At 45.5% G+C, this 14,335-nt stretch overlaps 1 protein-coding gene across 6 annotated transcripts in view; it reads left to right on the forward strand.

Moving 5' to 3' along the window:
* Nucleotides 1-14,335, forward strand: part of ARMC2 (armadillo repeat containing 2) — a 140,609-nt gene that overhangs the window by 101,929 nt on the left and 24,345 nt on the right. For all 6 annotated transcript variants that reach the window (XM_017497382.2, XM_017497384.2, XM_017497383.2 and 3 more), the window contains one exon: nt 7,831-8,149. In XM_017497382.2, the coding sequence (XP_017352871.1) occupies nt 7,831-8,149 (319 nt within the window). The remainder of the gene's footprint in view (nt 1-7,830; nt 8,150-14,335) is intronic.

Raw genomic sequence — 14,335 nt, forward strand, 5'->3', positions numbered from 1 at the left:
TAGGAAGGTGCCTCCACCCCTTTCCCTGGTGCCTTTGTAGGGCAACTTGGCTCTCAGCTTGCCCTCTGCCTCCTCCCTGGTGGGAGCACGCCCTGTGGCTGTCTTCCCAGTCCCTCTGCAGGCACATTCCCAGTGGGTGTCGAGAGCATTTGGCTGAGCTTGCTCCTTTTTTCAGCCTTGGCCTTGGTCTGCGCCTCTGACCAGGCAGGCCGCACAATACGCCCTTAGCTTGTTCATTCTTTCCAGCTCCTGCCAGCTTTGCCCTTGTGGAACTGGCTCTTCCCCCGCTCAGCATGGAACCCGAATGCCTGATTTATGTCTGCTGGCTTGAAAAAGAACTGAGCACAGTGAAATTCTAGCATTGCCCTGGCACTTTTGAGTGACATTCAGCATATCGTGGGTGCTCAATAAGTAATCGCTGATAGAATGGATAGATGGATGGAGGAGTCAAGTATAATGTCTTCTGTTTTTTTTTTTTTTTTTTTTGAGACGGAGTTTCACTCATGTTACCCAGGGTGGAGTGCAATGGCGCGATCTCGGCTCACCACAACCTCCTCCTCCTGGGTTCAGGCAATTCTCCTGCCTCAGCCTCCTGAGTAGCTGGGATTACAGGCACACACCACCATGCCCAGCTAATTTTTTGTATTTTTTTTTTTTTTTAGTAGAGACAGGGTTTCACCATGTTGACCAGGATGGTCTCGATCTCTTGACCTCGTGATCCACCCGCCTTGGCCTCCCAAAGTGCTGGGATTACAGGCTTGAGCCACCGCGCCTGGCCTCTTCTGGTTTTAAAATGATTTTCTACTTAGATTCTTTTGAGTCTCCAGCATTTCAGATTCTTCTGTTTTATATAGTTAAACATGTAGGCAAACTCTTGATCCACTTTCGGTGCCGGATGGTCAGTTAGCATTTTTGCAGTAGTGCACAGTCTGTCTTCCAGTTTGCTAAAATGTATGTTTTCAAGCCACCTGCAAGCTCAATTAATGTTTGGGTTTTGTTTGAGGCTGGGAAGTTGGATAAACAAAGCACATTGTGAATCCTGATTCAGCTCTCAGGCAGGAGAAGTTTAACCATATTTTAAACAGGGTGTTTTGATTAATCTTCTGGTTAAGAGAGGGTTCAGATTTTAAGCATATTTACATCCCCTTCAATTTCAACCCATTCTTACAAATCTTTCTCAAATGTTTTCCTTTACTTAGTGGAAGCAATTCCCTCCTAAGTGAAGTCTGCTGAACGTAGTTTATTCTTTCTATGACAGCTTGATATTGTTTCTTCCCTACGGTCAACATTATGCACATCAGTTATTTTAAGGTACGGTAGGAAGGGTGTGGGAGTTGGGGAGAAATGTGTTCACTTTGGCTGGCCGTGGGCGGAGAGTAATGTGAGGTAGCGCAGAAGTGGTCGTGCGGGGCCAGATGGTGCATTAGATCCTGGCTTTGACATTCACTTAGCAGGCAGTGGAAGTTTTTGAGTAAAGGGAAGAGCCGTGCTTCAAGAAGTGGTGTTAGGGTTGATGGCAGAGGGAAGAGCCTGGAAAGGGCCTCTGACAACAGTCTACAGACAGATTAGCCCAGGTGGGCATGGACAGGAGGGAGCTGGGGGACATTTTGAGATGACTGCTTGATGAGGGGAGTGGGATAGAGAGGAATCAGAGATGCTGGGGCTGGGGGGCTGGGGGGCTGTGAAGACGATGATCATCAGGAACGAGGAGCTGGGCTGAAGGTGGTTTTGGAAACCATCTGTGTGTACAGAGATGATCATTCAAGTCCTGCCTCTTCTCTTCACCAGCATTTGACTTTGGGGTTACTTAATGAGTCTCCTGGAGCCTCAGTTTCCACATCTCCAAATAGGTGTAAAAATGTCTTTCATTGGCTTTAGGCCAACGTCTCTCCCATGGAAAGTAACATTCAACAGCTGCTGCCAATGCTGCCGCCATTGGAACTCGACATAGACCATCCTGGTGAGCAGTGCCCTGTTCCTTGTTTTGTTCCAGTTAAAGTAATTTCATTCACAGGCTTGTGGGGCCCATTCAGATTGAGTAACTTGCTTGCTCATTAGGGAACAACATCTGTGAAACTAAGGGAAATATCCCTCTGGCTTTAACTGGAAAGCTCTGTTGAGGTCAGTCTCTTCCGTTCGGTGTACCTGTTTGTCTAAGCTCTGGTTGGCCGTAGCTGTTGCTAAGCTGATTCTGTTTTAAGCAAAATTAGAGAGTTGATATGAACTGGTTATACTAGACTCCCTTCTTTAGGAAAAAAAAAAAAAAAGATCTCTCTTGATTCATCTTCATTTTGCTATTTCAAAACTACATAGTTATGATATGAATATGCAACTTTGTGTTAAATTTAATAAAAATGCTATAGAACTGGAGTGTTAATTTATAGATGATTCTCAGATATTGTCTAAGAATAAGGGAGAGAATCTGTGCCTCAAAGGAGAGCTGCATATTGATGAAATCATTTTCTGCTGTGGAATTGGTGCTCTCTCTAAATAGATGATTTTGGCCTTAAAAATCAAACCAGTTTTTACAAGTCTTTATAGAATGTTTAAGTCATATTTTATAGACTGGAGATGGCTCAGGCTGTGGGACAGTAGATAACCTTTCTGTGATCCTGCCCAGCACAGACTTTGGTTCAGTCGGGAGGACTTCAGAGTGCATGGTTTGGGAGTGGAGGCCACCCCTGGTGAGGAGAGGAAACTCTTGCTCAGCCCTGGAAAACTCTCTTGCTTGGCCTCCTTCAGGGTTCCTGATGAGTAAAGACAATCCCTGGTATGGAGATAAGAAAACACTACCTCTGCCGACGAGACAGCTTCTATTTTGTCCTCTTCCATGCTCCCTAGATCCATGGAGAATATATTTAAGAAAGGTGGGGGAAAAAAGAAAAGAAAAAGTGCCTCAGCCAGCCCTGAAAAACAGGACAAAAACAGTAAGCAGAGATAGCAGTTGCTGGAAGTTTGGTGCTGCAGACGGTGCAATCTGCCATCCCATTTGTTGATCTCGCATGCCATGCTTCAGTTGGCACCGCGGCTGCCAGGAACCACCCCCTCCTTTTCCATCTGAAGCAGGAAAAGCAGTATTATAACAGTGTTAACTCTTCCTGACCTGCAGCCTAGCGCTGCTTCTTCCTCACTGGAGGCTTAATAAACTCGGCCATGTTAGGACCTACAGAGATGATAGAATCGAAGAATTTCAGAAGAGGAAGGGGCCCAAGGGAATATTTAGAAAAAGAAAAGCAGCACTTATTCTTCCAAGATTAGACTGCATGTGACAGTGGGGAGAGGTAATTTGAATTTTGAAGAATGATGCCCACTAAGGAAATCTGCTTTTACCAGGGATCTGATCTCACTCCTGGCAAATCAATACTGATAGCTGGAGGTGGCACAGGGCTGGAGCATCCTACTGAGCTAGACTGAGAGAAAAGCAGGAGCAGGTAGATGGAAGTGAAACAGCAAGGCCTGGTAAGAAAAAAATAACAACAACCCAGCACCCTTAGAAGATGCCATGACATTGTAGAAGGTAAATTGATTAGTCCAGGTAAAATTTAGGGTACAGAATGCAACTATTAATTAAAGTCCTTAAGCAATCACGTAAAATTACTCATAATGCCTTTCCTGTCTTGTTTAACATGCTTTTATGGAAATGAGAGAAGAGAGCACAATTCCAGGACCGTGATGAAGTCCAAAACTTATTAACATCACTGCTGTCAAGTGTGTGAGGGAGATCGCGGTTCAGATTGTAAAAGATATGGTGAATAACTTTGTTCAGATTAAAGAAGTGGAAGTTATCATTTTTAGTGAGTTAGTTAATTTGTATACATAAATGTTTAGGACAATGCCTGGCACATCATAAGTACTAATAAGTACTATGTGTTAGTTGCTGATACTACTGTGCTGCTATTGTTATTAATTATTAGGACATTCAGAACTAGAGCTCATATAGTCTTTAAGCAGAAAACATGTATCAAAGTTCACACAAAATTTTTGTTTATAGTCCTCAGCTTTAAAAATATCAGGTGGAGTTTTTCTTTAAGATGCTTAATTCTGGCTGGGCGCGGTGGCTCACGCCTGTAATCCCAGCACGTTGGGAGGCCGAGCAGATGGATCACCAGGTCAAGAGATCAAGACCATCCTGGCCAATATGATAAAACCCTGTCTCTACTAAAAAAAAACAGAAAAATTAGCTGGGCATGGCAGCACATGCCTGAAGTCCCAGCTACTCGGGAGGCTAAGGCAGGAGAATTGCTTGAACTTGGAAGATGGAGGCTGCAGTGAGCCAAGATGGCACCACTGCATTCCAGCCTGGGCAACAGAGCGAGACTCCATCTCAAAAAAAAAAAAAAAAGAAAAAGAAAAGATGCTTAATTCTTGGAAATGCCCTCTGTCCTGGTTGGAAAACTGATTTTCTGCTTTTCTGTTGGGTCTGATCAAGATGGAGGAGAAGCTACCAACTCAGAGCCCAGGGCAGGGCCTTTGCCACCAGGCATTATTTGAAGTAACCCTTCAAATTTTATGTGAAGTGGGATTCAAGTATTATAATCAAATTGTATGTGCTTGTTTTAGACTTAAGGCCCATAAGTATCAGCTTCGTTGGGGAACAGTCAGGTAATTGAAGAGTGAGAAGGTGACCCCTGGCCCAGGAAGGAGATAGTCCCAGATACTCTCTCAATCTCTTCTTCAAATTAAAAACAGGCCAGGCACAGTGGCTCATGCTTGTAATCCCAGCACTTTGGGAGGCCAAGGTGGGTGGATCACTTGAGGTCAGGAGTTCGAGACCAGCCTGGCCAACATAGTGAAACCCCACCCCATCTCTACTAAAAACACAAAAATTAGCCGGGTGTGATGGTGCACGCCTGTAACCCCAGCTACTTGGGAAACTGAGACAGGAGAATCACTTCAACCCAGGACATGCAGTTTGCTTTGAGCTGAGATTACTTCACTACACTCCAGCCTTGGTGACAGAGCCAGATTCTGTCAAGAAAGAAAGAAAGAAAAGAAAGAAATTAAAAACAGAACCATTTGACCCAGAAATCCCATTATTGGGTATATACCCAAAGGAATATGAATAAATCATTCTACCATAAAGACACATGCACATATTTGTCCATTGTAGCAGTATTCATAATAGCAAAGACATAGAACCTAAATGCCAATCAATGATAAATTGGATAAAGACAACGTAGTACATATATATCATGGAATACCATGCAGCCATAAAAAAGAATGAGATCATGTCCTTTGCAGGAATATGGATGGAGCTGGAGGCCATTATCCTTAGCAAACTAATGCAAGAGCAGAAAGCCAAATACCCCATGTTCTCACTTATAAATGGGAACTAAACAATGAGAACTCATGGACACAAAGAAGGGAACAACACACACTGGGGCCTACTTGAGGGTAGAGGTGGGGAGGAGGGAGAGGATCAGGAAAAATAACTTTTGGGTTGTAAACGTAGTACCTGGGCAACAAAATAATCTGCATACCAAACCCCGTGGCCCAAGATTACCCATGTAACAAACCTGCTCATGTATCCTGAGCCTAAAAAGTTAAAAAAAAAAAGACTTGTCTTCCCCTGCCAGCCCAACCCAGTCCTCCCCACCACATATGTCAGCATCTCACAGCTTCCAAGGTTGAACTCAAATTCTCTCGTCATAACTCTGCTGACTCTGACACTGTTCCCGGAGCATCCTCTTTTCGAAACTCTTGTAAGACTACTGGGCCTATGCCACAAAGTTTATTGCTATTAGTTAGCATTTTACTGATAGGACATGAAAAGAGTTCACAGCAATGCCCGAATTATTACTCAGTACAGTTTGTGCTTTGCCTATTGTATCTCATGTGATCAGTACGAATTGTGCCTCCATTTTGCAAATAAGTGAATGGATGCACAGAGAGGCCAAGCACCTGTGTGAGCCCTGCCCGCCTGGCTCTGGACCTGAGACTCCTAATCCCCTTCCTTGTCTACTTCTTCCTTCGCTGTTTTAGTCTTTGCTGTTTCCCCACATGTTAGCCTTATCTTCTCAGTGGGTGAGAAACTCTTCAGAGCACTGGCTCTCAGATTCGGTTATGTGTGTGTATTCCTAGGCCCCTGGCACTAAGAACTTATCTGAGGACTAACATTCTGTCTCCCCCCGGGTGGAGTCAGGAGCGGGGGCTCCTAATCGGATGACCACTATGGTTGGTTGAATGCTGAGAGCTGAAATGTTTCTGAAAATGAACTCTCTCCTGGACCATCTCCAGTTCTTGCTGTAGCAGTAGCCACTGTCCTTCCTTCATGCTGGGCAGAGGGTTTTCTGTTGTGCAAGCAGCAGCCTCGCTTCTTTCCTGCCAGTGAGTGCCAGGAAAAACTTTTTTTTTTTTTTTTTTTAGCAAAAACAAGCAGGAACAAGTTGGTATTGGCAGAGAAGGCCTAGGTAAATCCAAAAGGTGTACTTTGCCCCCAGTCGTACCCAGTTTCTTGGCCACACCTGACACCCTGCATGGGGCCCCTGGCGTCGCACCTGGACCTGTGCTCCTTGATGAAAATGTGCCCAGCCCTTGGCCCTTTGTTCCCTTTTCTTAAGGCTGCCACTAACTACTGATCTGATCAATAAAATCAGGCTTATTGTCATCCCTCTGGTGACATATTTGCATTTTAAAAGGAGATAATTCTTTAACTGTTCTGCAAGAAGGCAAAGGAGGAGAAAAAGTACACCCTGTGTGGGAGGTAGAGGCTGGTGTAGAAAGGACTCCAGAGTCTGGGTAACCCCGGAATCAAATTCTGACCTTACCCCTCACCAGCCATGTGACAGCTCCTCCAGGCCCTAGTTTCTTGTCTATAAAATGGCACAGTGCCTGGCACTATATATACTTACATAAATATAAAATGCTATCCAGGCCAGTTGTAGCCCTCCAATGAGTATTCCTTTAAAATCTCCTCCTCCCAGGTTATCTTCTTTGACACCCACAGGGAAGGCTGATCTGAACTCATCTATCTGGATGTTGTTGTCAAACTAAAAACAACAGTGATTTTTGTATCTTGTGGGTACAAAAATCGGAAACCATTAATTTTAACCATAATTAATTTTAAAATGTTCTCAGCTTAGGGTTTGTAAAAACATTTCAAAATTGTGAAATATAGCCTGTATACAGAAAAGTACATAAAATGGGTATGCACAATTTAGCAAACAATTATAAAAGTGTCACTCATGTAACCACTACCCTGGTCAAGGATTGGTAGGAACTGCCTTAAAGTAGTGTAGCTACGTAGCACAGTGCTTCTCCACTGGGAGCAGTTTTGGCTGTCACATCAGGAGAGGTATTGGCATCCAGTGTGTAGAGGCCGGGGATGCTGCTAAACGCTCTACAATGCACAGGGCACCTCCCCACAACAAAGAATTATCCAGCCCCAAGTGTCAATCCTGCCCAAATTCAGAAACACAGTGCTTCAGCAGGAGATGAAATTTTAAGGAAAGATTTGGATGTTCAACAAATCGACTATTGTCAAAACTTAGATTTATGTGGCACATTTTTAGTAATGCTGTCCCACTCAACTAATTGTTCTCTGAAGGAGAAAAAGAAAGGCGAGCCAGAATTTCAGACGAAGGATCTGAAGGTAATAGACGTTGCTGATCGCATCAATCAGTTTGTATTCTTTCATTGCTGCCAAGTGCTTTTAATCTCCTCTGTCACTTTGCACTAATCTTGGGAATCAAATACTGTAAAAGTGAGTTGAAGCCAGACGTGTTCCGTTTGACTGTTAATTAAATTGCAAATAAATTAAATACTATATTCTTCCCAACAATGTGTTCCAGCCCCCTTTGCACTTGTGACTCTGTCTTTCATTTATTGCAGGATATAGTCGTTCGTGTTGTTTTTATTCTTGGCAACCTGACTGCGAAGAATAACCAGGCTCGTGAACAATTTTCCAAAGAGAAAGGGAGCATCCAAACTCTGCTGTCATTATTCCAGACTTTCCATCAGCTCGATCTGCATTCCCAAAAACCGGTGGGCCAAGGAGGCGAGCTGTACAGGGCGCAGAGGCTGCCGTCAGAGGCAGAGGACGTGCTCATCAAGCTGACCCGTGTGCTCGCCAACATTGCCATCCACCCTGGCATGGGCCCGGTGCTGGCCACCAACCCAGGGATAGTGGGCCTGCTCCTGACCACGCTGGGTAAGAACCGTGGCCCCTGGCTGCGGCAGGCACAGCTGCCTTTCCCGCAGCCCAAAGACAGTTCTGTGGCTGGGGTGTGATGAGGATTTTATTAGCACAAGTGGCTCCCTACGAAAAAGTCTTAGCTGTGTGAAGGAAATTTCCCCTTCTGTTCAGAACTGCCTTAAAAGTAATCCAGATTTTTACAAAGGAAAAGAAAACATAGTAATAGAGATTATTACTAAAACTCACCAAATTGTACACTTTCAAAGGGTGAATTTTACGGTTTGTGAATTACATTGCAATTTTTAAAAAATATACTTAGCAAATGAACAAATTTTGGCTAAACTAACCACAAAGTTTAAAATTCCAAATATTTGAGTTTAGAATCCCAAATCCCAAATATTGTGAGCAATCCACATGATTAAAATTAATTCCTTTTTCTTTTTCCTCTTCAGGCTCTTACATTATTTGTAATTACAGTCCCCAGTATTCAAGTCCTATTCATTCCCCTTGCATTAGCTCAGATTGCCATAACAAAATGCCACAGACTGGGCAACTTTGCCAGAAATTTATTTCTCATGCTTCTGGAGGCTGAGAAGTTCAAGATCAAGGTGCCAGCTGGTTCAGTTCCTGGCTTGCAGACAGCCACCCACTCACTGTGTGCTCACATGGCTGTCGTTGGTGCAAGCATTTATGGGGTAGGGGACAGTCTCTCTCCCCCTTCCTCTTTTTATAAAGTCACCAATCCTATCGTATTAGCACCCTACTCTTATGGGCTCTGTAACCTGCTGTATCTCTTCAGAGCCCTATCTCCAAATACAAGCATATTGGGAGTAGGCCTTCAACATATGACTTTTGTGGGGTACACAATTCAGTCCATGGTACCCCCTACACTTTTTAGGCCTGTCATCTCCCACAAGCATTTCTGCCTGCTAGTGTGTAGGGAAATTAACTGCAACCCAGGGTAATCAATTTAGCCACTACTAGCCAGGCCTGGTGGCTCACGCCTGTAATCCCCGCACTTTGGGAGGCTGAGGTGGGTGAATCACAAGGTCAGGAGTTTGAGACCAGCCTGGCCAACATGGTGAAACCCTTTCTCTACTAAAATACAAAAATTAGCCGGGCATGGTGGCATGCACTTGTAATCCCAGCTACTCGGGAGGCTAAGGCAGGAGAATTGCTTGAACCCAGGAGGCGGAGGCTGCAGTGGGCGAAGATTGTGCCACCGCACTCCAGCCTGGGCAACACAGTGAGACTCTCTCTCAAAAAAAATTAGCTACTACTAATGAGACTTGTGAAAAATATTGTTGTTTTGGAAGGAAGTTTAATGCCTGATGAAATGGTGTTTTGGAGGAGTAGTCTGTGAACTCCCTGCTCCCCCTCGCCTACACTATTCAACTCAGGAGCCAGTTTCTGAGCTCTTTCTGGGTAACCACTTCTGTGCTATACATTCAGTTTCATTTAGTCTGCTCAGGCTGCCATAACAAAATCCTATAAACTGGGCAGCTTCAACAACAGACATGTATTTTCCCACAGTTCTGGAGACTGGAAGTCCCAGATGCCCGCAGGGTCAGAGTCTGGTGCGGGCTCCCTTCCTGGGCTGTGGTTAACTGTCCTCTTACTAGGTCCTCACGTGCTGAAGACAGCACACTCTAGGATCCTTTCCCCTTCTTATAAGGGCACCAGCTCTGCTGGATGGGGGCCCCACCCTCCTGACCTCATTTAACCTTTATCACTTCCCCACAGGACCTATCTCCAAATACATTGAAGGGATAGGGCTTTTACATATGAATTCGTGGGGACACCAACATTCAGTTTAGAAGAAGGTTTTAAAAGTGGAGGCAGGTATATGCCGTCAAGGAATTTGGCATATATGGTGGAGGGACATCGGGTGCACAGACAAGAAACCCCGGTTTCTGAGAAGGACAGAAGCAAGGTGCACGTGGCTAAGGGACAGGAGGCAGACCCAGCTGTGGGCATGTGAGTGACCAGGCCATGCTTCACTATGGAGCTTTACACTTGAAAATGCATTTTCATATGTTACGTTACCTCACGACAACGTAAGGGTACGTGCTTGTTATTTTCATCATTTTCACAGATAAGGAAACAGGCTCAGAGAGATAGAGTGACTTTCACAGGTCACAAAGTTAGCACGTGGCAGAGTCACCAGGCTCCTGACCCATGCTTCTCCACACTCCACCTCACGTCACCTGTTTCGAGAAAGGACTCTTCCATTCTGACCGAGAACTGCACCCTGACTTACCACTTCCATGTAAATAATGCAAAACTCTCTGTGTTCAGGCCTGAGTTCTTCCAAGCTGCTGACTGCACATCAGGTCATGTGGAAGAATAGGCATGTAGCTGTGAGACAAATTCAGTTTCTGTTCCAACCTCAAAGCATCCAGCATTTGCTCTGCAGCATGCCCACATCTGCTGAAACTCCTTCCCCTTCCTGAGATCCACTCACCACACCAAGCAGGGCTTCTCAGCCCAGAGCCAGGGATGTGGCTGCTGTGGAATCGGCTGTGGGACTCATTAAAATACCCTTTTTGGTTTCTGGCCCCTGCCCAGAAACTGCCTCTATAAAATGCCATTAGAAATCTGAAATCTGCCTTTTCATGCCTCCTCTGCCCCCAGGTGAGTCTTCTGCACATTTAAGTGTTGAGACCCAGTGCTTCAGGAAACCACGTTAGCTTTTCTTGCTCCTCAGGTTCTAGTAGAAACCTGAAACCCACTGGGTGAGTTCTCGCCTGATGTAGACTTAATCTCTTTACCTGACTGTGGCTGCCCGGGAAGGGCTTCAGGACCAGACCTCAAACACCTGGGCTAGGGCACACGGCTGTGAACAGCCAAGGAGAGTCGTGCATGATTCATTTCCCACAATTGTTAATATTCACATATAAAGTGGAAAAACTCCTCTTCTGATACATATTTTATGAGCTTAGAAATTACATTTCTACCTATAAAGGAAGAATGAATAACTTGCTTTTGACTCAAAAGAAAGTGATGCTTTGGGGTAGGAGAAAGAGGCAAGAGACCGGGCGCAGTGGCTCACACCTGTAATCCCAGCACTTTGGGAGGCCAAGGCAGGCGGATTGCTTGAGGCCAGGAGTTTCAGACCAGACTGGGCAACATGGCGAAACCCTGTCTCTATTTAAAAAAGAAAATTAGCTGGGTGTGATGGCACATGCCTGTGATCTCAGCTTCTCAGGAGGCTGAGGTAGGAGAATTATCTGAGCCCAGGAAGTCAGGGATGCAGTGAGCCATGATTGCACCACTGTACTCCGGCCTGGGCAGCGGAGTGAGACCCTGTCTCAAAAAAAAAAAAAAGAAAAAAAGGCTGGAAGTGGCTCATGCCTATAATCTTAGCACTTCTGAAGGCCACGGCGAGCAGATTACTTGAGGCCAGGAATTCAAGACTAGCCTGGCCACTTCAGAAGTGAAGAAACCCTGCTCTCCCGTGATCGGTCAGGCCTCTTGCCAATATGCCTTGGGCAGTTATTTGGGCAAGCAGGTGATCCCTTCTCTATTCTCTCCTGAAATATTTTATCTCCAAAAAAAAAAAAAAAAAGTTTATAGAAGGGCAAAAGTCACCCCAACAGAGAATCAGCCTCCTCCACCTTCCCCTTATACAGTTCGACTCCTGGGTGAGTTTCTAAGCCCTGCTAAGCCCTTTCTACACTGGTATCTGGGGATTTCCTACCTGTTTTATCCGCATCAGTGTGAAGTGGTGATCACCTTCCAGGAAAGGCCTCCTGCTTGCTCCAACAGGCCTGGCCGCTTAGGGCAACGCAGGGCCAGGGCTGTGCTGTGACTGTGGCTATAGAAAGGGCCCATGGTCATGCCCATGGCCTGGTGGTGCCCACTGAAGTCAGAGCTGCTGCTGTCCTGTTTACCCTCGGAGCTGAGCACTCCTCCCAGCCGATGGCTCTTGTCACATGGCCCCCTTCCCAGTCACGTGGAAAGGGCATCCCTTGGGTTCTTTTCTTTCTGCCTCCCACTAGCCCTGTACCCTTCACAGGGAGTTGCTTGTGAGGACTTGCCTAGAGAGGCCAGCCTCATTGCATAAGGTCTTTTAAAAATCAATAATGTTGGCCAAGTACAGTGGCCAATGCCTGTAATCCCGGCACTTTGGGAGGCCGAGGTGGGCAGATCACAAGGTCTGGAGATTGAGACCATCCTGGCTAACATGGTGAAATTCTGTCTGTACTAAAAATACAAAAAATTAGCCAGGCACGGTGGTGGGCACTTGTAATCCCAGCTACTTGGGAGGCTGAGGCAGGAGAATCGCTTGAAACCGGGAGGTGGAGGTTGCAGTGAGCCGAGGTCACGCCACTGCACTCCAGCCTGGGCGACAGAGCAAGACTCTGTCTCAAAAAAGAAAAATCAGTGATGTTTTTAGTAAGAACCAGCCTCCTCAGTATGCCACCAGACTCAAGAGATATGATGCCTTAGTGGTAAGTTCAGATTTTCTTATATCCATGAGTCAATTATAGAGGATAGTATGGTTCCATCATGCTTTTTCAGAAGCAGTCTATTGCCCCAGCTAGCTCCAATGGGAACTCAGCAACACTGTGTCCTTGGCTACAGCAGGGTGCTGTGGGAAGTGTAGGTTAGTAGGGTCTAATAGACCTGTATTCAGATGTGTGCTCTGTGAAGTCAGGCAAGGTCTTGAACTTCTGAAAGCCTCACTGTTCTCGTCTGACCCCTAAATTCATCTATGAAGTTCTAAGCCCCATGTGATGGTATTTGGAGATAGGGCCTTTGGGAGATCATTAGGTTTAGATGAGGCCATGAGGTGGGGCCCTTATGCTGGGGTTAGCGCCCTTGTAAGAAGAGACACCAGAGCCTGACCATACAGGCTCCCTGATCTTGGACCTCCAGCCTCTATAACTCTGAGAAAATAAATTTCTGTTGGCTGATAAAATAATATAATACCCAGTTTATGGTATTATATTATAGCAGCCCAAGGTGACTGAGATAGATGTACCTTTCAAGATTTAATTATTGTGGGTGTGAATTCTTGTAAGTGCATGTAAAATATTATTAGTAGTTGACTTTTGAGGGTTACATGAATGTAAAGTGCCTGGTGCTGTACATGATAAATGCTTAGCAGCTGTGAGCCCCTACCCCTAGTCCCAGATACCAGACACCATTCCTGCTACCCAAACTCACGGTCCTTTGGGAGGTCAGACACATAAGAGCTACCCTGCATTTTCTAGACAAGCTCATGAATTTCCCTACCAAGGCCAGATGAATAAAACAGATCCCCAAACACTGCCCAAGACCTAGAGTCATCAGTCCGGGGCTGGAGGAAACCAGGGCTGCAGACCCTGTGCCCAAGCGTTAGACATTCACCTGAGTTGCTCCCCATCAGCTGTCACTCTGGATGGCCCATCTATTCATTTAATAAGCACTTAATTAGTACCCACTATGTGCCATGCACTCAATAAGCCCCTGAATATGTTTAAACATTGTAACAGCTCTTTAATGTAGGTGCAGTGATCATGCTCACTTCACAGTCAAGGAAACTGAGGCCCAGGGAGGTTAAATAACTTGAGTTCAAGTTCACATGGCCAGTGAGTAGAAGCATAGAGTCTGGCTCCAGAGTCATGGCCAAAGCAAGAGGGAATAATTTTGGGGATCCTGTGTCCTTTCTGCATCACAACTAGGATATTTCCTTATAGTAGAATCCATATTGATAACCAAAATAATTCAGTTCCTTATTCCCTTTCTGTGTACTTAAACTAAAGAACAGAAAGTCAGGTCTTCATTTATTCTTTCTTTTTCCGAGTATCCATAAGTGTCTAGCAGGTACTGGGCCTATGCTGACCGCTCTAGCGAGAGGGACCACTGGCCGAAGGACCAGTGTACATCTTCTGCAGCCTACCAATGACTGAGCTTTCCTTTCAACATCGTAATTTATAAAAAGGCAGTTCTCAGGCCAGGCGCGGTGGCTCACGCCTGTAATCCCAGCACCTTGGGAGGCCGAGGTGGGTGGATCACGAGGTCAAGAGATCAAGACCATCCTGGTCAACATGGTGAAACCCCGTTGACCCTGTACAAATACAAAATAATGTTTTGCATTTGTAAAAATACAAAACATTAGCTGGGCATGGTGGCGCGTGCCTGTAATCCCAGCTACTCAGGAGGCTGAGGCAGGAGAATTGCCTGAACCCAGGAGACGGAGGCTGCGGTGAGCCG

The sequence above is a fragment of the Cebus imitator genome, unplaced genomic scaffold (assembly GCF_001604975.1).
Source record: "Cebus imitator isolate Cc_AM_T3 unplaced genomic scaffold, Cebus_imitator-1.0 Scaffold231, whole genome shotgun sequence".
NCBI lineage: Eukaryota > Metazoa > Chordata > Mammalia > Primates > Cebidae > Cebus > Cebus imitator.